The sequence below is a fragment of the Scomber japonicus genome, chromosome 5 (genome assembly GCF_027409825.1).
Source record: "Scomber japonicus isolate fScoJap1 chromosome 5, fScoJap1.pri, whole genome shotgun sequence".
Classification (NCBI taxonomy): domain Eukaryota; kingdom Metazoa; phylum Chordata; class Actinopteri; order Scombriformes; family Scombridae; genus Scomber; species Scomber japonicus.
This window is the reverse complement of record NC_070582.1, coordinates 16,540,906-16,563,477: the sequence shown is the minus strand read 5'-3', so window position 1 is coordinate 16,563,477 and position 22,572 is coordinate 16,540,906. Positions and strand designations below refer to the sequence as shown.

The window sequence follows — 22,572 nt, the reverse complement described above, 5'->3', positions numbered from 1 at the left end:
AAAGGAATGTATGATTCACACAGCTTTACATTTTGTACCACTTAACTTTAAAAGTGAAGTGTGAATCTTCCATTTATAAATAAAAACACCAAGAGGTGGATGAAGAGATGTGAACTACAGGTTTTTTTCTGTCTGTAGAACATGTGCTTCAAGAAAGTCACAGTCATGGAAAAAAAGAAGGGCATATGACTCACACAACAATCTCTGATGCCACTGGCATCACAGCTAATATGATATTAAGATGACATTTTTGTGTCATATTTATTTAGACCTCTTTTGGCCTGTGATATGTAGGTCATTAAAGTCTCATAATCCAACAAATTAGGCATTTTCTCATAATATATCCATGAGTATACACTAGGGCTGTACCTGAAATTATTCACTATTCACTATAGTCTATAGTGAATTTGCCAGCATCTAGTAAGAATGATCATATTCTATGGAGTTGATTTAAATTAACCCACAATGCAACATAACACTGTAGGCAACAAAAACAATGAGCTGATTAGTTTCTTTTTTTCTTCAATTTTTGATATCTGACATGGTCCTTTAGATAGAATCACATAGTATGACATCGTTTTTCATTTTATTTCATATGCTCGTGAGTAGTGAACAGTGAATAAGTGACGTTTTCCTTGACACTTTGACTTGTCCTAGCAGGAACAGCACAGGTGTTATTGATAACACTGATGATGTCTCTCTTTCATTTAATTCATGTAATCCCTACACCCTATATTTTCTGACATTTTTATTTGACTATGTTCTATATAGATCCCTTGAAACTTCTCACTATAAAACAAAATGCAATGTGTCACGTTTATTGGTGGGGAAATTACAGAACAACACAACGCTTGACGTTGATGACGCAAATGGATCATGATTCATAGGTGTCTGGTATCTCAAAGTACTGCTCACTTTCATATAGGAACGTATTATATTGTGAAGGGAGTGGTTAATGAGTGAATGGAGGATGACACAGGTTTTCTCGTGTATGTTCTCTTGAATCCTTTTTGCTATTTTCAAGAGCATGATAAGAGTTTCAAACATTTTACATAAAAATAATAATGTGTTGTTCTCTTTTGAGCCTATCTGCATATCAAATAGGAGAGTGAATGGATTGATGAACAGCTAATCATGCCCTTGTCATTGTTGTTTTCAATTATAATGCAAATATTTGCACAGATGTTAGATCCTTGTAACAGCCTACAGTCACACACATACAAAGCACTTGGAATAATTGAAGGTATTAAAACAAAAGGACATGATTTAAGAAAATTTGAAGTATATGGAAATTAAGATGGTACAATGATTACTTCAAGGAATTAGTGTTGTTGTCGAAGTTTTGCATCTATTTCAGGCCCGTAGGCCATTGCTAATTGAAAAGTGCTCTACTTTGACTGTCCCTCTTGCTATCTCAGTTGCATAGTACATGCTCTCATGTGGATTAGATGAAGTTCTTAAGGGAGATATATGACTTGTAATCTCTGAAGAGTAATCTTAAACTTGGTTGCACTCCATACAGATAGATTCATAATGAGGCCTTACACATTGCACAGCAAGCACACATCAGACATTTAGCTTAATACTGTCTTTAAATGTCACTGTAAAAATGTTTGTGAAGCTGTCTGATTCGGTCTAGCCTGGTTGATGAGTTATTAAACTTTAATGATTGTTGATTTTTCCTTATAGTAGATTACTTGCCAAAAATGTTCTTCATTCTCTTTTTTGTGGACCCTAGTTTGGCCTGTGATCTGGGTGTGTAAAGTATGGAAAATTCCAGGTTTTCTAAAGAGGAGCAGTTGCCTGTGTTTACTCCTCCATCTCTCCAGAGACATTAACTAGGTCAAGCGCAAATGAATCTGCCAACAGCCTAAAGAGTAGTAGTGACAGAGAGGGAGGTGGTGGGATGGGGGGGATTTCTGTGGACTTTGGGCACAAATCTCATAGTCAGGATGAAACTCTGCCACCTAATTTTAGCTCAAGCCTCCCCCATGGCCCATTAACTTTCCAAGGAGGTCTGAATTCACGCAGCATCCGTTGGAGCTCAGCTCAGCGGGATCCTGGTTAAACAGTTTAATGGTCACACAGCTAATTATGTCTAGCCACAAACTAAGCCAGTCAAGGACGCTCAACATTACAGCCATTTATCCTGCACTAAATATTCCTTTGCTGCAAACCTCAAGACTTCTGAATGATATATTTTCTGTTCCCATAAAACAGTACATTGTCCTTATATATTTTTGTGCATGTGGATCAGTTTCTACTTGTGATTTCATACTGTGTTGGCTGGAATATGCCGGGGATAAGCCCATTCTCTCTGTGGTATTTTCATTTAGTCAATAAAACGTGACCGTGTAGTGACATTGTGGGTTATTTTTCCAGAAACAGCTTCTCAGCTTCCTCTAAGATAAATATCAGCATCTGTGATCATTATTGTATTTCCACTTTTGTAAATGACAAAGCCATGAAACAGCAAAACACAAAACCCCCCTGACTTTTAAGCTGTATGTTGCATTTTTAAATAATGCCCTAATATATCAGGAACAGGCAGAATAAAGCATATAATTATGTAAGGAGGACACATGATGTAATGGAAACTTACATAGATTGTGGGTTTTACACAATCGAATGAACATCTCAGACACACGTGCACAGTGGTGAAGGGGGTGTGAACAGAGGGGAAACAATCTCAAAACATAGCAAAGCATTGAGTCTGACAACTGATCCTCAGGAGGACAAGTTTCAGCCAAATGTTTTAGGCTAATTTACGCGTCCACTTTTCCACAAGGTCGGTAGGTTCAGAGTGTCACAGATGGCTGAGCCCAGGAGCCGAGGAGCTGGTATTTCTTAGCAAAGAAACAGAGAGCGGGGGATGGGCTTTCAGCAGGTCAATGGGTTTGTGTACTTTTGTGTGTGTAGTGTACGTGCTATAAATGTATGTTCAAAGCCACATGCATTAGTGTGCAACCAATTAGTGGATTAGTGTGCATTTCTGAATGGAAATTTGAGTTCAAAACCTTCTGTTTCCATTTTACAAAGGCTAATGACTAAATCTGGAATGAATAGGGCTGGGTGTTGTACCAGTAACAATACCAGTACCCTTAAAGTAATACTTTAGTAGAATTTAATTTGATACCTTTTTGTTTCTACTTCATTCGATATGCATCACCTAAATGGAGGCATTCAGTTGCATCCAAAAATACAGACTTATGTTAAAGTTGAGATTTAGGACATAATGATTCACAACTTTAAAGAAAAATGGGAGAAACACTGCCAGGAATCACCAGCTGTACCCACAATGACAAACAGTGTAATGTACCATAACTATTTCTCCCTTGCACCTGAAACGGAAACACTTATGAAGTAAAGTGACTGTGCACTTGCTAGTGCTTAACACAAAGTGACCTCTCATTGTCCTTGGCTTCAGTAAAGCTTTTCTGTTCTCTTATGAAAACACAGGCTCTGGTGTGAGCTGCCTATGGAACGACTGACATTTCCTCCTTCTGCCGTGACTAAACTCTCACTCCACATAGCTGTAAAAGTTTGATTATGAGATGATTGAAGATATAAAATAGCATCTGCTCGAACCATAATATTGAATTTTACTATCAGACAAAAGTTTGGACACACTTCCTTACTCCTTTGAATAAGGGTCCAAACTTTTGACTGGTACTGTAGATGAGAAAATCAGTCAGCAGCTATTTAGCATAGCTTCACACAATAAAGTGGGGGAAGTCCATAATCTCAAGTATCAAAATGAAAGTAGTTCTGGACTTCAGTCAAGTATAGAAATCTAAAATCTTGTCCAGTCTTTATGCTAACCTATGCTAAGCTAACAGGGTGTGAGCAATAGCTTCAAATTTACCTTGCAGATATAAGAGTGGTATAAATCTTTAACATGGCTAAGCATTTATTGAACTTAATGCCTTCAGTTTCCTCAATTGTCTTAGCAAATTGTTGTCTGTACCTTCATTCAACCCACAGGAAAACTTTAAGTGCTTTAAATTTTGTGTTAAATTTCTTTTCCTGTTCTGTCAAAGATATTTAGGGCAAAAGTAAGTTCACATTCATTTCATTGAGATTCTGCAGTAGGCTAAAGATATTGACAAGAAAGATCTCAAAGCTTTTCTTACCACACTTGACCTGACCTTTGGCATTGCATTTTAAGTAGAAGGTAACAAGACACAATGTGTAATGTGAGGTCTAGCTAGCCTGACCTGTCAGAGAATTCATTTTCTAAAATGTTCACAAATAGCCAGCTAAAATGTCACGGCTAAGCCATACATATACCAGGACATCATGTGAATGAGGTCAGAGGTCCGAGGGTTCACTATGAAACACATCCGACTGCTGTGTTGTACAGTGAAGATGATTTGAACAATGGTAATGGCTGTCCGGTGATGTGATCTAGCCAAACTAAAGCTTGTTCAACCAGTAGAGATGCCTAGACGTCTGGACATTAATCACGGACAGTGACAATATAGGCACCATTCACAAGGTTTGGAATAGATCCCATTACAAAAGCAAAGGTTTAGGGCAGTCTAACAGTTACTCCTAGTTTTGAAAAGCTGCTTTATTACAGTCAATAGGTGTGTATACATCTGGATTGAAGTTTATGGTGTATCAGATTAAAGCAAATAGAGGTAACTGACTTTTACCACTAAGCAGTATGAACACGTGTTCAGCATTGACCTCCTATAGAACACAGAAGACACTGTGAGTTTAAGTGGCAGATCAGCCTGCTGCTGCTGCTTTTCTCATGATCATCAAGGTTAGAAACCTATTAAAAATCTCTGTGTTTCTAATCCTTTCCATCCACTTCCCCCCAGTAATTTGAGTGCTGACAACAAAAAAGAGAGAATGCATTATGAACTCAAGTTGAAAGCCTGTCATTATAAGTCTTGTGCACATGCTGTGACTCACGAGCGTGCTTCATTCAGCTTCCCACTCCTATTTGCACATGTCATCTGCTGCTCTGTCCTCCATCCATGCTAACGTCAGAGGAGGCTGGCTGTCCTCCTACATCTCCTGCAGAGCACAACCAGTTGGATAGGCAGTCTGGTCAAAGTATGAAACCTCTCTGTAGAGGCTGTGATCGACAGCAGACACAAAAGGCCCTCATACTGACTGCCTAATTACCAGGCTACATGGGGAACAAGCAAACAGCACATGAACGATATCGGCTCAGTGTGCTCCTTCACATCCTGCACTGGATTTGGTTCTGTCCTTGCCTGAAGATGTGCCAGCGAGAATCATCATTGTCTTTACTGTCTTCCCCTTTGGTGCTCCAGTTACTCCCTCACATGTGCTCTGGCCAAAGCTCGGCAGCCTTTGTGAATGCTCTGACAGACGGAAACAGAAATAGCTCCACAAATAGACCCATCCTCTGGCTCACAGGGGAGCAGTAGCCCCACTTCTGTGTGCTCTTGCCTCCTATTTCGTGTGTGCCTCAGGCCAAAACAAGTTAGCTAAGAACCACAGGGAAATCAAATTTGGAATTATTAGATCATAGTGAAAGTATCAAGGGAGAAAGAGAAATGTGTGCATAAATACATATTGTTATGAAAATAGGTTGATTTTTAGAGCTTTCTGCTGTCTGTCAATAACAGAGCACAAACTGGAGCATCTTTATTTAAAATTACAATATAACAGCAAAAGTACAGTAGGTGGCTGCGCTTACTTCACATCATGCTTTGTAACTTATTTGCAGCAACCTGCAGGTCTGTTTGAATCTGCAATGTTATAAACCGATGAGACTCACTAGCTCTGGATATAGACAGTGACAAAATAAAAACAGAGATGCCATTAGATGCCATTAGTGCAGCGATTGGATTACTGAAGACCTCCATTTTCAGCCAGACATTTTACATGATGCTTGATCGGTGATAGGAGGAAGCAGCACTCACACTAAAAGAATATGTGGAAACTGAGTCTGCACACCACCAGCATAATGTAGAAGAAAAACAAAATCCGCATTTGATTTTGATACAGTATCCTCATTTTGCTTTTCACCCAAATGTTTCATATCAGGACCACGTGTAGAGTACAGCTCACACTGAGGGAGGATTAATGTAGAGTTCTTGCAGCATAAAGAGCTGAGATAAATTCTTGATATGGTTTCACAGAGTGTGAAAGTGGGAGGTGAGAGACTGCAACTGAGTCAAACCTCCATCTGTGTTGCGACTCCTTCGCCTTTTTTTTGGCTGTCATATTGTGACAGACACAAACATTGTCTCTTCCCAGGACTCCATGTGTCCTTGAGCCGGCCTTCTACATCCCCTTCCTGCATCAGCCCTCTTCCCTCTTTATCTCCGTCTCTGCTGCATGATCAATCTCATTTCTGCACTGGTATGGTTGTGCAAGGACAACTAACCTTTGCCTTGAAAAGTAATTTGAATATTTTGATATAAATATAATTCAATGTGAATTCTGTATGTGTCAAATCTTGGACTGAATATTTCTCCACATAGCTATAAAAGACTACAGTTCTCTAAATAATTCACAACTGTGGCCTCAGCTGCAAGGCAGACTCTAGAGAGCTACCTAAGGACCCAAGGCCTCAGGCAAGGAGGCTTTGAGTTACTCCTGCAGGAAATGTGGAGAATAAAGTATCCTAGGACAAGAGAGGGGCATCAAAGCTCTGCTACATTATTAAAATTGTCTCTCCATCTGCAGACCCTGAGGACAGACTCACACCTACAAAAGCAGGTGCAAGATAGTGCATACAAACATTGCAGTACACAGCTGCAACAGAAACTGAAATTCCATTAACACTGAAATTTACAGGGCTGTATTGCTAATCAAACTCTGACAGGGAGTTCTGAACAGACGGTTACATTCATCACTTCATGTGTCTGTTCCTCAGATAAGATTTCTATGCATTCCATGTTCTTGTGGGTACATCAACACATCTTCCTTTGCCAGATAGAAATCCTTCCTCATCAACGCCATCATATCCTGGAAAAGTTATGTTCTTAGCGTTGCGATATCTGAATAAAACGTGTTCAGAATGATGAACATTTAGCTCAAGAACAGACTCACTGAGCAGGAAGCATGGCTAAGTGCTCTTAGCCTTTTTTAATTGAAGCTGGTTGGAGAAATCACATGAAAACAACCTGTGATTAAAAAGAAAAAGAAAAAAAAGAAAGAAAGAGCTGTAAAAATTGCTGCTATTGTCTCTGGATCGTTCAGAGTAACAGCTAATCTGTTTATTGAGGTAGAGGCGGTGAATCAACCAAATGGAAAAATTGCAGGAGAGATATGTTTCATTAGTCAAAAAGCAAACATGATAAGAGTTTTTATTTTTTTACTATTAAAGCTGATAGTCACAACATGTCTTGGTTGCATTTACACATGACAAACACTAAACGAGACCTGAATGTAAATGCCCATTGTTTAAATGAATATTCATATGTGATAATAGAGGTAGAAACTGAGGAATTTATAACCCTACCATCCTGACTCATTCAAAGGTAGATAACATGCTTGTCTAGACTGCATTGGTCACCCTGCATGTGGAAGTGAGTTTTATATTACCAACCACCCCAGACTCTTACAACATAATGTTTTGTGTTGTAAAAAGTAGCACAGTAACTGATTAGCTGCGGAGGGCAAATTATTCTGCATCTAATATCACTGTGAGGCTCAGGTGTCGTCTTTAGAGACGGCAATCAAAAGAGCCCCTCCCTGCATGGCCAAGCACTTGGTCACGGACTCACAAACACACAAAGTACTTAAAAAAACACAAACCCTCCCCCTTTTTCGTCTGTCCTTCCCCTCTTCTGCAAAAGCCTCTACTCACCCTCCTTCCCATCCATGGATGAGTAATCTGTGGGTGGATACTAGAATTTGCCTCCCATGGCTAACCTTATAAGGCTGTCAGGAAACTGCTGATTTCAGGTTTCAGGGCTCAAATGGCTACTCCTTCCCTTTTACCTCCATTGCCTCAGCCCCCCTTCCTCTATTACTGCCAGCATCCTGTCTATATCAGCTCCTATTTCACACATGGGAAAGGCCTTCGCTACTTGCACCACAAAGGCCTTTGCCTTAAGATAACACCCTGGATTTATCTACCTGCTTTCTCTCTGAGAGCATCCATATATTATATGGGGTATTTACTTTGTTTTGCCCAGAGTGTATTGTACAGTACAGTACATGTACAGTATAGTATTTAGTCATTTAAATCACAATTACTTCAACTCTCAGTTGTTTTATGAGAGGATAAGTTGCACTATTTGTATTAAAATACATTTTACAACCTGATTTATAATAATCACTCTGCAGCTTCTCAGTTGGCTTGAAAGTAAGCTGTTTGCAATACTCTTTCTGTATGGTTTAGTTTTTGTTATTTTTGGCCTCATCCACACCAGGAACAGGAACGGGTGTAAAATAAAGCAAATAAAACCTGATAGACTGCGTGGTTTGTGCATATTTTCAGCAGGACATACGAGATGTCAGGTTGTATGGTGAAGTTCCTGTTTTTAGATTGAAACAGTTGATGTGGGTTTGAACCCTTTACTAAGCTGCAGCAGAATGCTTCTCAAACCTGAATGGTAATGCACAATTCTCAATTATGGGAAGCAACGTTTTCATCAGGTCTTAGTTTTAAAAAACAGTGAAACCTTCCTTTAATGAGACAGTTTTTGGGAAGCTGTTGACTATCACTGCAACTGTACAGAAGCATTTCCACCACTTAAACATTCCTTTCACGTCTAAATGAAAGCTTTTAAGTAATGTGATGAAAGCTGGGGGGAATAAACAGTATAATTTGGTGGAGAGGAGTTAAGAGAGCAAACTTTCTACAAAATTACCAAAACTGAACCTTAGTGGATGGGTATATGTTTTTTATATGGTGTTTTTCAGCTGCTTTTGAAATGCTACTGTCACGTGTGAGAAACCTGGTTTAGCATAGTCCATTATAAAATACTTATTATACTGACAAATGCAACATGTAAATAATTAAAATGTAAACTTATGTTTTATCTTTGTGATCCACATTAAAATTGATCTCCCTAACCAAATGCATAAAACGCTACATCATTAACATCATAGTCTCTCATCTCTCCATGTGACGCCACTTGTCGAGAGCAGAGTAGCTAATTAAAATTATTAGAGTTCCCTCGGCTGAAATTTCGTAATGAAATTTGTTATTCTAATGAAGCAAGAGTAACAAATTTAATCAATCCCTTGATAACAGCCTTTGACATCATTTTCTGTCAAAATTGAAATGTTGCTGTTCATTTAGTTCAGTCATGTCCAAACAAGTTCCTTCTCTGTTATTGAAGACATTTGAGTAAAATCTGAAGCTCAGTGTTGATTCTACCACAGTTTTCTCACATACAATTGAACTCTTCCAGAGTATTGAACCTTGTGATGTCCCTGTCTCACTTTTGCTTTGGCTTCCTGGACCAGGAGCCAGTGGGTAGAATTAGAGAGGACGTCAGGAAACTACCTGCACCCAGGCAGCCTATTTAGCTGGCTTCTTTGCTAATGTACCTATCTGTCCCTTCTCTTCCTTCCAGGCCTCCACCATAACAGATGGGTTAAGGTTTTTGTTTTGTTTGCACACATCACATATTTCACTCATCCACTCATTACAGACTTCACTGACTAGCATTATTATATTTTAAGTTAGTAATCAATGTTATTTTAGAAGTTTTATTCATGTGTGATTCCCTTTTATCGTTGCAGAGTCTGAGATGGTTTGTTACAACCTTTTAGGCAGATTATTTGGATGAAGCTTTATGAAAACATAGAGGCAAACAGCTACAGTAGATGTAACATTTAAATAAGTGTGTGCTTTCAGTGGAAGAGCAACATAATGAAGATTCAATTCAAAGATTTTTTTTTTCAATTAAGGTAATTTAATTTAAAAGTATGCAGCAAAGCACACACAAACATATAGAGTAAAATAGCACAACAAATTGTTAGACTGATTTAAAAAAGTGCATATTATACTAGAAGTGCTACAACTAAAATGTATTTTTGAAAGTACATAATGGCTGGCGATGTGATCATAGTCAAATCTATCATAGTTCTTTTCAAATACTGTGTGTTCTCTAAAGCACTGTCAAAAAATCTAATGTTTCATTTTGAGCAAAGATTGAACTAGCCATCTGTTGACACAATATTCTACTTAAGTCTTTTTTTTAACATGAACCATCTAGCAGACTGTTCTCATAAAGTAGGGATATACTGTAATTGCAAAGTGTGGTCCTTTTGAAGACATAGTTAGTCCCAGCCTCCAAAGTCAGTCTATCCCTCCTCAGGCAGGTTTGCTTGAACAAGTTCAAGCTCCTTCACACTCCACGGTAGAGACAGGCGCATGTGGGGGTCCATTTGATCCTGAAGGAATTAAATTACACCAGCTCTTACTCTAAGTAATGGTGTAAAAGAACAGAGTCCCAGGCACAATTTCACTGAAATTGCCTGAAGACATGCAATAAAAAAGAGTGAGTGTTCCTAATTATGTGTTTACAGTTCTGCATAATTATGTAAAAATGAAATCAAACATACATACACACACACACACACACACACACACACACACACACACACACACACACACACACACACACACACACACACACACACACACACACACCCACACATAAGAAACATTGTTTGGCTCTGAGTGTGACTTTCTTTCACTGTTTAATGAGATGGTATCCAACACAGTAACCCCTCTCTTCAGATACAAACTGACCTTTTGCTCAAAGGTCAAATCAGACACAAACTGACCATTTGTTCAAAGGTCAAATCATACAAATCATTACTTTTCATTGGATTCCACTAGAGTAAAGGCTAGGCTTGGATACATTATTCACAATTCAGATAAGACTAAAGGAGCAACATGACTGAAGAGCCATGAGATGTTACACATGCTGTATACTGTAAGTAGCATACTCATGAGGTGACAAAAAAACCTGCAGTGCTTTTAAGGACAGACATCTGGGCAACAGGTCTTTCAAGGTCTACTCCTTTTGAAATCATACAGCAATAGAAAAAAAAGAAAAATGCCTCCAGCGGAAACACAGTGACGCTTTGATACAGTCGTGTTGTGTCTAATGTTCAGGCCTGTTATTGTGTTGGAGTGCTGTAGGCAGCCGGATGTGCCTCAGGAGTCTCCCCACCTGTAACTCATAACTCTTAAAGCTCTATCAAGGCAAGGCGTATGTCTTGGTAGTAAATAATATAGCATTTGTTGTCTGGCCTCTAAACAGAGAGTCTATGTCTCGGTGCAATTCAGTAGCAAAGTTTTGTTTATCTACTTGGTTTGGGGCTTTCTCTGAAAACAACATTACTTTATATTAAAATAGAACATGCTGCAGTATATATGCTATCTTCACTCCTCCTCAAATGCTTTTTGGTTAAAGTAAGCCTGCTCCATACTGTACTTTTTAAATAAATTAAAGGGATATCACACATCTATAGGGTGGGAGAAAATCTGATAAACACTGTGTTTCTATCTCATTTAAATGTGTTCTGACTGTTATTGACTCAATATGCAAAGTTTTGGTTTGACTTGAATGATAGAATTACACTTGATGGACTCTTGATGCTTTTCAGATGACAGTTAATTACCAACTTGGTTTTTGAAATGTATGCTGCCTCTAAACCACTCGAACCACATTCCTCAGCTCATTATGTTTCATGTAACCAAGACCAAACATGTTAACCTTAAGTTCAAATCCAAATTCATTTTTGTTTCATTACGCATAACAAAGCAGATCAATCAAATGGTGATAAGACATGATTTCCTCAGATATACTGTACTGTGTAAAAGTTTAAGCACTTAAGGTAAAGTGAGGATGTTTTCAGAATTAATCCTCTAAATAGTTTTTTTAATGAATTAACTTCATTCAATGTTGACAACAAAATTAAATAAATATTTGATATGACTATGCTTAATGCTTTGCCTTTAAAACAGGACTAGTTCTCCTCGGTACATCTGTATACAGTTTTTTAAGGTACTTGGCAGGTCAATTGTTCCTGCATCATCTTAGAGACGTTGCCACTCTTCTTCTGTGGATTCAGGCATCTTACTTGCTTCTGTCTCTTTATGAAATCCCATGATGTTGACATCAGGGTGCTGTTGGGGGGCTGGTGGCTAAGTAGGTAGGTGTATCATGTGGGTGAAGATAGTTCTTTATGACTCTGTCAGTATGTTTAGGGTCATTGTCATGCTTCAGAATAAATGTGGGACTGATGATGTGTCTAAAACATTTGCACAACAGCACTATATATTGTTCTGAGTACAATACAGATTTGATGTCAACAGCCTCAACATTTTGCATGAGGATGCTGAGATGAAGTACTGGTCGTACTTCTATCAAAGTGAGCCCACATTTGCTATAATTATGCAATAATAGATCAATATAGATCTATTAATGGCTTATTTTGCCTCATTTGTGGCTCTATGAGGAATCATAATCATATACAGTATTTTTATTTTATATTATTCCAAAGACAAATAAAACCTTGTTTAAGTTTGTTTTTTTCTTTAGAAACAGCTAAACAGCATCATAGAATGGGAATCATTTTAAAAAACAATTATACAAATCTGTCATCATTATAAAAGATCCAATTCACAGTCTGAAAAACTTTATTGTCCATCACAAAGCAATGGAAATTTTGTTAAGCATATTCAATTCATGTAAAAAAACAGTATAAAAAACACAATTGGTAGAAAAACACAGTTTTGTAACCTTTCTTAAACAACAAAAGAAAACAATAATTTAGTTTCATTTTCTTCTGAACAATATTTTAAAAACTTACACCCTGATGAGATAGAAAAAAGCTTCTTATTCTTATTAAGTTGACCTTCTGTTTGACTACATGTTGTCTTCAGAGATGCATTTACAGGAAAGGGAGCGCCCTGCAATAAAATTGTCACATGGCATTTACAGACTCACTTGCCTAATCAACCTACTTTTGAATATCTCACATTCTTATATAACATAATTCCAGTCACAGCTCAGGCACAGGGAATTTGCCCCATCGCTGACATGCTTTCACCATAATAGAGGTGGAGCTTCACAGTGTAACCCTCATGTCTTTTGTTTTTTTCTATCTGGGGGAGGCGTTTGTGATATTTTAATCAAACTGTCAAATGCGGTTAGGGATGAAATTGTGTTAAGGCACCATAAATTATAATGACTGGACATCAGTGATAAGGCCACATGTGAAGTTAAGACTTTATTGTGCATGTGGAATTCTCTCTGGAGTAAAGACAGCTGAGGTAGTGCATGTCATTGTAAGGACGACTCATAGTAAACATGTCTGTAAAAAGACGTTAAAATCCAGATGAAACAGCATTTCGAGAATATCTTACTTTGGTATCGTGACGTATTTGGTATCTTACTTTGGTATCGTGACGTATTTCTGAGTGAAACAGGATAGACAGGTGGGATATAACATTGGGAGGAGCAGCATTGATTTGAACATTAAAATGTGGGCATGTCATCATGAATCTTAGCTCTCTGCCACTAAAAGTTGCAGATTGAATGATGGGTGAGGACATGGCTACTCCACCAACGCACCGATCACAAAGACTACTCAGTTGTAGTAGGTGGTAAATAGGTGCACAATATGACTGGGAATGTGACCTAAAAGGGTTAAAAAGGCATTTTTCATTTAATCCCGAATTAAGAGTGCAAAAACACAAAATACAGTGGGGAGAACAAGTATTTGATACACTGCCGATTTTGGAGGTTTTCCCACTTACAAAGCATGTAGAGGTCTGTAATTTTTATCATAGAAGAGAGCTGGGACCACAGTCTCAAAGGAAACCATTAGTAACACCCTACGCCGTCATGGATTAAAATCCAGCAGCACACGCAAGGTCCCCCTGCTCAAGCCAGCACATGTCCAGGCCCGTCTGAAGTTTGCCAGTGACCATCTGGATGATCCAGAGGAGGAATGGGAGAAGGTCATGTGGTCTGGCGAGGCAAAAATAGAGCTTTTTGGTCTAAACTCCACTCGCCTGTTTGGAGGAAGAAGAAGGATGAGTACAACCCCAAGAACACCATCCCAACTGTGAAGCATGGAGGTGGAAACATCATTCTTTGGGGATGCTTTTCTGCAAAGGGGACAGGACGACTGCACCATATTGAGGGGAGGATGGATGGGACCATGTATCGCGAGATCTTGGCCAACAACCACCTCCTCTCAGTAAAAGCATTGAAGATGGGTCGTGGCTGGGTCTTCCAGCATAACAACGACCTGAAACACACAGCCAGGCAACTAAGGAGTGGCTCCGTAAAAAGCATATCAAGGTCCTGGAGTGGCCCAGCGACAGCCCCGAAACCTGAAGGATCTGTATGGAGGAGTGGGCCAAAATCCCTGCTGCAGTGTGTGCAAACCTGGTCAAGAACTACAGGAAATGTCTGATCTCTGTAATTGCAAACAAAGGTTTCTGTACCAAATATTAAGTTCTGTTTTTCTGATGTCATGCATACTTATGTCATGCAATACAATGCAAATTAATTACTTAAAAATCATACAATGTGATTTTCTGGATTTTTGTTTTAGATTCCGTCTCTCACAGTTTGGGTACCTAATGATAAAAATGACAGACTTCTACATGCTTTGTAAGTGGGGAAAACCTGCAAAATCGGCGGTGTATCAAATACTTGTTCTCCACACCATAACTATGATTCAGAACAAAAGCATCACAGTCAAGTGTTTGTATGAGTCCAGGTGGAAAGATCTAAGACGCATTTCTATCAGGAGAAGAACACGAGTTGCTGCAGGGTCTTGAACGGTACTTTCTCCTCAGGCTTGCTGTCGGGGATCATGCCTGCACTTCTCTCCGCACTCAGATGAATGCTCGGCCTCCTCTGTCTAATGGTCTGCAGCCCTGCCTTAGTGATATTCCTGCAGAAGTCCACCTTCACCTCCTGCAGACTGATGCCATGAGCCACCATCCCATCTAGTGTGTAGTCAGTGATGCGGACGCAGTTCTCCAGATGGAGGTAGTGCAGCTTCTTGCAATTCTTCAACACGAAGATGACATCCTCGTCAGTGATGTGTGCGCAGCCAGAAAGGGTTAGGTGAACCAGATTTGGACACCTGTGATAAAGACAGCAGTCAACATCATCAGCCAGTGACAGACATGCATACACATGATGGAGTACAGATTTGCCCTGAGTCATCTTTACACTTGGTGCCTCAAGACATATGACATCAGTAGGGAGGGATTAATTTACTTGAATGACTAGTCCTAAGTAAACAATGCTTTTTGGCGTGTGTGCTTTCTTTTTAAATGAATACTCTTTGGGTCTCTTGAATAGAATCAGATAACATGGGAGAACATATAGATCAGGATCAGATCTTAGCCATATGTGAATGAAATATAAACAGAGGTAGCAACATGATCTGCTTAAAGATAAAGCAGTTTAATCCCCTGACTAAACTGTCTATTCTTTACACACTGTCCCTCTGGGCATATGTGTTTCCGTCCTCTAAAAAGCTTTTGTGAATAAATGGACCATGGTGCTATTGAACAGAACAATAACAGGATGTTTGATGAAATATAACATGGCAAAAATGCATTTTTCTCATACTTCATTTTTTCAGAAATAACCTAAAAAAACAAAGTGTTTTTGCTGTGAAAAACATGTTTACAGCATGTTTTCACTCACTATCAGGGGTGCACTGCAGCCTACTGGCAGGCTGGTGGTACAGAGCTGGCACACAGATACTCTGATGGCAAAAGATCGAGGATGTCATTCACGTTTGCCGATGCAGATTACATAAAGACTTACATAATCTTACCACTTTACCACATGTGAACCAAACATATTCCACTTGCCTGCAAGTGTTGAGGGTACTGCCCTAGTAATCTCTGTACATGGGCTAGCAGTCAATCCACGTGCCCCATTGCATTGTTGCATGGGGCCAATGTGGTGCTTTATCAGAGGATGTGATTGCACGGTATTGACATTACCAAAAAGAGAACAAGAAAAAAGGGAAGTGGAGCTGTGGCATGGCAAGAGCTCAAAGCTGGTGGCATTTAGAGGCTCTGTTGGTCTCTAGACTGCTTACAGACTACAGATAGACTACAGTTAATGTGTCTCAACAGAGATGATATACTGAGGTAAACATAAAAAGAATAAGCATGTCATCAACCCTTGTTACATAATCTTCCCTCCCGTGGCACCTCCCCTCTCTTTGTGCAGATATTTAGAGTTGTTTTTTCCTTCTGTTTTTTTTTTTAAACAAGGGTATGTAACTACTGTATGTGCAACTCATCTTGTCCACATCAAATTCTCCTCTCTTATTTATCTAGACACAGATTAACCAATATTTAATACCAGGCAACTAGTTTATAGCACCTCTTGTGGTGGCAAGCTCACTTTCTTACTTTTGTTTCTAGACACATTTTCACTTACAAAAAGTGTCCACAACATGTCCTAAACACATTACACAAATCTATCTATCAATCAATCTTATCTATCTATCTAGCTATCTATCTATGCTCTACTCCCCAAAAATGTTGACAATATTTCCTTTTTTCCATTTAGGTTTAAGACATGATGTAGTTCACATTAAAACAAACTGTAGGGGGGCAGTCTGGTTTGAGCTGAAGACAACTCTCTGCTGCTGCTGAGGTCATGTCAGAACAGTAACTACACTGCTAACCTGTAATTATCTCTAATGACCTGTTTGGTTTCCTAACAGTTATTTTGTCCAGTCAAATTATCCGGTGAACTCTAAAAGGGGGCTTCGACATAGATTTCAGAGACAGTTCTTTGGGTGGAGTGGAAGTGCAAGGGTTTGTTTCAAAACTTCCGAAAAAGAACCTGTTCACCTTCTTACAATTTAAATTTAGTAGTGATTATTTTAAAAATGAAATCATAACAACTTAAAAAGGTAACCCAAGATGTGCTTCTTTCATGCTGGCGCTTGTTTTGTAGGAGAAAGCATCATTTTATTCAAATGGTCTCACTTTGCAATGAAAATGTTAAACCATGCCAAGCTTCTTGTGCCACCCACTCTACAACCTACGCTAGCATGTTAATTCATGTTGTATAATTTTAGTACAGAGTCCTCAAGATCAAAATCAAATAACCGAGTTCCTGATTTAGTCAGCTGGCATTAGAGACGCATCACACTGGAAACAACACTATTAGGAGGCCCAGAGATATGCTATGCTATTTTTTTCCATGAGGAAGAGAAAAAAAAGGACAGCCATGAGTTTGGCGTCACAGTTTACGCAGAGTCTTATCCAGGAAGAGGCAGGCAGAGACGGACGCACATGTTCATTCCTATGACAGCAACAAAGAGCCAATTGTAGGCTCCACCTGCCTGTGTAAATCTCCAGTCACCAGCTGACTGGGAGGGTCTGCGGCCAAATCACTTTTTATCACCCCCACAGCTTCCCTGCGTCCCCTCCCACTCACTCACGTGCACTAGCTTTCTTCTCCTGCAGACAGTTTGGGAGGGTTTATCAGTATGCCATGAGTGTGGCTTTAGGGCGTTGAGATACAGGACGCAGACAAAGTAGGTGGTTCTAGTAGTGTCTCAAATTTCACAATACAGGAAATCCTCACAGGGTCATACACTGAGCGAATGAGCCTGCCTCTCTTCCCTCCTCTTGTCCCAGCCAGCTGCTGTGGCCAGGCTCCCTTACATCAACGGTTATTACTGACTGCCTTGAAGAAATTGTCCAGAGACCTCATTATGCCTCTCCAGCATGCAGCCAGCCACGTACAGGGCTGAAAGCCAATAGAGCTGGCAGGTCCTACAGTGACCCATCAAATCCAACTATCACATCATTCAATAAATATAATTTGATATCTGACCACAGTTATGTTAGTTAATAGAATCAGTCTTAAAAGTCCCACAGATGTGTCATTTTTGGTTTCTATGGCCAACTCCGGATACACCATCTGTTTCTAATGATTTTGTTCCCTGCTGCCTACAGCTAAACATGGCAGTTTCAGTAAGCCATGTGCCGTTAAATGAAAACAGTTTTGTTGCCTTTGGTGGGTGTGAGTGACCCCGAAAAACCTAGGAATTGTGTGATCCATCTTCAGGAGACATCTGAGTGACCATTTAATCTATTGAAGAACACATTTTGAACATGTGAAACTTCTGCTCCTGTTAAGCATTTCAACATCATCTTGTGAAAAAAACAGCTGCAATGGGAACGAACAATGTAACATGGACAATTACACAATTTAGAGCAATTATTTCTGTTGTAGTTTGTTCTGTTGTTGCTTTCAAACAGTAGTTCTCAAGGGGTCCCAAGGTAAATATGAACAGTTGCAAGAGGAAAGTAAAGCAGACAACTTATTTCTGTTACTTTGTTTTCATACTGTCTTAAAAATCTTTGCCTTTACTGGAAGTACTGGAAGGTCAATTGGTCTTTGGTTGAACTCCTGGATATACCAACAGCTATGAGAGTTCATAAGCACAGGTTTCTTTAAGAGGGTCACAAGCCAAAAAAGTGTTTACCAGCCGCTGCTACAGATAATATTACAGGGTATATTTTGAGGTGCTGGTGTCGTTCTGTCCATTTTATCACCGACAAAAAAATAAATAAATGACATCCAAAATACATAATCACACATAAACACTCACGTGTGGGAGACACTAGCCAGGAAAGAGCTGACCAGGCTTTCATGTTTGCTGCAGATGGTCTTCTGAATTGTGTTCTTCATCCAGTCTTCAACGTTGCACACTTTCTGGACCATGCTTGAGTACCAGCGAATAGTCAGGTAACGTAGAAAAGGTCCAAGCACAAAGTTGTCCCTTCTCAACTCCGAAGGGGAGCAGAAGTGGAGCCTATTCCAGAGGCAGGGGTCCAAGAAGATGTCACACAGCTGGTGACAGGTAAGAGACAAATTCTTCCGGTTGTCCTTATCCAAGTAGGAGAAAAGGTGGAGGAGACATTCACGGTTGAGCTGGGTGAGATGCATGGTGAGCTGTCCCAACACAGAAAGAGAGGCCTTGTCCCCCGGGCGGTAATAGGCCTGCTGGTAGGCAGCAACAATGAGCCCACAGCCCGTATTGTGTGGCCTAGATACATGATGCCTCCTCAGGCACACGCTGGAGGCCTGCACATATAAGGCCGTGAAGTGAAGGCTATTTTGGGAAGACAACTGGTGGTACATTCAAAGATGGAAGTGTTTGAGCCATACGCTCCCTTTCCATCTGTCATGGCTCTCAACAGGCGGTAAGCAGCCCACTGGACTGAGCCAGATGTTTACACTGCCCTGGCCTAGTTCTCAGATACAAATACACACTGGGTGACACAAAAGAGAAACACCACACTGCACTGCTGTACAATAACCCTGAAATAAATGTTTCCCTGGTTTAAGTTCTCAGTTGTTATTGAGACTCAAAAATGTGTTTTGTATTACTATTATTTGAACTTTATAGTGCAGAATGATACTATAAGGCTGCTTCTAATTAATTATTTTTCAATTAAGTTGAAGAAATAGTTCTAAGTTTAAGAGTTTTTAAATTGATTGAAACTGTCATAAGAACAATATTAGATTTATTTAAAGCAGATAATTTTTAAATGTCTTCAGCATGTCTAGAGGTGGTGTTTGTGTGCCTTTTTAAATCCTACTGCATGTTTTTAAGATACTCTGGTAATTGTTGCAAAAAAATCAAACACGCTAATATTTTGTCCACTGTATACACTATATGTTGGAAACACTTTACAATACAATGCAGTCCACTACAAAACAAACTACTATGAGTTCAATTAGCCTTTCTTCAGCAGAAGCTTACATAAGATTTGTATTCAAAGGAATAGACACCTGTTGTACTGGGTTGAATAGAGGCCGATACTGTACTGCTTGACCCATTTTCTGCACCCGAGAACGTCCCTCTGTTTTATTCAAGATAATTACACAGAATAATCATTTTATAACTTACACCTGGCAAGCCTTGCATATGAGTGAAAGTCACAAGCACACAGTGTTACATAGCACCTTGCCTAAAGGAACACAGTGAACTATGAGTCAGTGTGGGTTTGAAATTGCTCAATCACACACACTGAAATGGCAAAAGGCAGAATGCCATTATATCTCAGACATCACTCTCCAATACATCACCACTTATATTCTGTTCCACTTGTTATCACCGATCTCCAAACAACCCAGGACACTGGGAAATGCCACTGTTGCAAAGCTGATAACTGTGTACAGTGACTCACTGTGTCACGATGTCCTCAACCAGACTTCTGATCTATCAAACACAGCGATGCTATGTGAGCTTTATTATAAGCAGCTGAGATCTAAAAAAACAAGGGGGAAAAAAGGCCACTTGTGTCATTAATGGGGACAGTAGTGAGCCCACAGCCACCTGTTAGCAGGCGAGGAAGAGCAGATGTTCTTCTGCATACAGGAGTGCTTGTTCCTGCCTGAGCGAGAAGGCTGACTGGCTGGCACGTGTCTCGAGGGGAGCTCTTATGTGTGCGTGTGGGCTGAGATGTTTGTTAGAGGGAAGAGAGAGGAAAAAAAACAAAGAGTCTTGCTAAAACTTGGCTATTTCTCTCTCCCCCTAAGGTTGCACTTGGACATATCAAAGGCTGTTTTCTATTACGAGCCATAATGAGACTGTTGGAGAGCTTATAAAATGAAATGATGCAACAGGTGAAAAGGACATTGCCCGACCTTACACCCTGTTTATCTGTATTTTATATTATGCAATTAAATGATACCTAGCTACAGTGGCTACGATAGTAGGGGAGAATGGGAACGTCTGGCAGAGTCTCCTGTCAGAGAGAGTTTCAACCTCCACCTCCGGGAGACCTTTGACCGTGTACCAGGGGAGGCGGGGGACATTGAGTCCGAGTGGGCCATGTTCCGTGCCTCCATTGTTAAGGTGGCCGACCGGAGCTGTAGCCGCAAGGTGGTCGGTGCCTGCCGTGGCGGCAATCCCCGAACCCGCTGGTGGACACCGGCGGCCATGGAAAACGACTTCCGGATGGCTTCGAAGAGATTCTGGACCACCATCCGGCGTCTCAGGAGGGGGAAGCAGTGCACCGTCAACACTATATGGTGGGGACGGTGCGCTGCTGACCTCGACTCGGGACGTTGTGGATCGGTGGAGGGAGTACTTCGAAGACCTCCGCAATCCCACTGACACGCCTTCCGGTAAGGAAACGGGGCCTGGGGACTCCTATCTCTGGGGCTCCTCGATGGCAGGGCCCCTGGGGTGGATGAGATCTGCCCCGAATTCCTCAAGGCCCTGGATGTTGTGGGGCTGTCATGGTTGACACGACTCTGCAGCATCACGTGGACATCAGGGACAGTGCCTCTGGATTGGCAGACTGGGGTGGTGGTCCCTCTTTTTAAGAAGGGGGACCGCATGGTTTCCAGGCGCAGTCAGGACGTTGAGGGGGTGCGGTTTGGTGACCTCAGGATTGGGTCACTGCTTTTTGCAGATGATGTGGTCCTGTTGGCTTCATCAGACCGTGACCTCCAACTCTCACTGGATCGGTTCGCCGCCGAGTGTGAAGTGGCCGGGATGAGAATCAGCACCTCCAAATCCGAGTCCATGGTTCTCAACCGGAAAAGCGTGGAATGCACTCTCCGGGTCGGGGATGAGATCCTGCCCCAAGTGCAGGAGTTCAAGTACCTTGGGGTCTTGTTCACGAGTGAGGGAAGGATGGAGCGTGAGATCGACAGGCGGATCGGTGCTGCACAGATCCGTCGTGGTGAAGAGAGAGCTGAGCCGAAAGGCAAAGCTCTCTCTTCACCAGTCGATCTTCGTTCCTACCCTCACCTATGGTCATGAGCTTTGGGTAGTGACCGAAAGAACAAGATCGCAGGTACAAGCAGCTGAAATGAGCTTCCTCGGTAGGCTGGCTGGGCTCTCCCTTAGAGATAGGGTGAGAAGCTCAGTTATCCGGGGGGAGCTCAGAGTAGACCCGCTGCTCCTCCGCGTTGAGAGGAGCCAGATGAGGTGGCTCGGGCATCTAGTTACTCCCGGATGCCTCCCTGGTGATGTCTTCAGGGCACGTCCCACCGGTAGGAGACCCCGGGGAAGACCCAGAACACGCTGGAGAGACTATGTCTCTGCTGGCCTGAGAACGCCTCGGGATCCCCCGGAAAGAGCTAGACGAAGTGGCTGGGCAGAGTGAAGTCTGGGCTTCTCTGCTTAGGATGCTGCCCCCGCGACCCGACCCCAGATAAAGTGGAAGAAGACAGTACGGTACGGAAGCTACAGTATATGCTGAGAGAATTGCTCCCCTACCTTTTGATGGTCATTTATTTAGAGCTGCAAATAACTATTTTCAGTATTGGATCAATCTATAAAACATCAACAAAGTGAAATATGCTCATCACAACTTTTTCAAGCTCAAGGTGGCATCCTCAAGTTGTTAAGTTGAGAATCATGAGCCATTAAATGTTGGACGCTTGCTTTAAAAAATAAAAGGATTAACTGGTCATCAAAATAGGAATTTCCTGTCAATGTTATTGTCAATCCAATAATAGTTTCAGCTCCTTCACTTTGTCCTGTTTTTAGTTGATTTCTTTCTTGTTCTTTACACTGTAAAATTAACATCCAGGAACAATTAATTTATATTATATCTCATAACTATGTGTC

At 40.7% G+C, this 22,572-nt stretch overlaps 1 protein-coding gene across 1 annotated transcript; it reads right to left on the bottom strand.

Annotated features, from left to right (window-relative positions):
- Positions 1-14,726: 14,726 nt before the first annotated feature.
- Positions 14,727-18,926, bottom strand: fbxl22 (F-box and leucine-rich repeat protein 22). Its single transcript, XM_053319574.1, has 2 exons — positions 18,589-18,926; positions 14,727-15,072 (listed from the first exon to the last, which is right to left on the bottom strand). The coding sequence occupies exons 1-2, from the start codon at positions 18,924-18,926 to the stop codon at positions 14,727-14,729; spliced, it is 684 nt and encodes a 227-aa protein (XP_053175549.1).
- Positions 18,927-22,572: the final 3,646 nt, after the last annotated feature.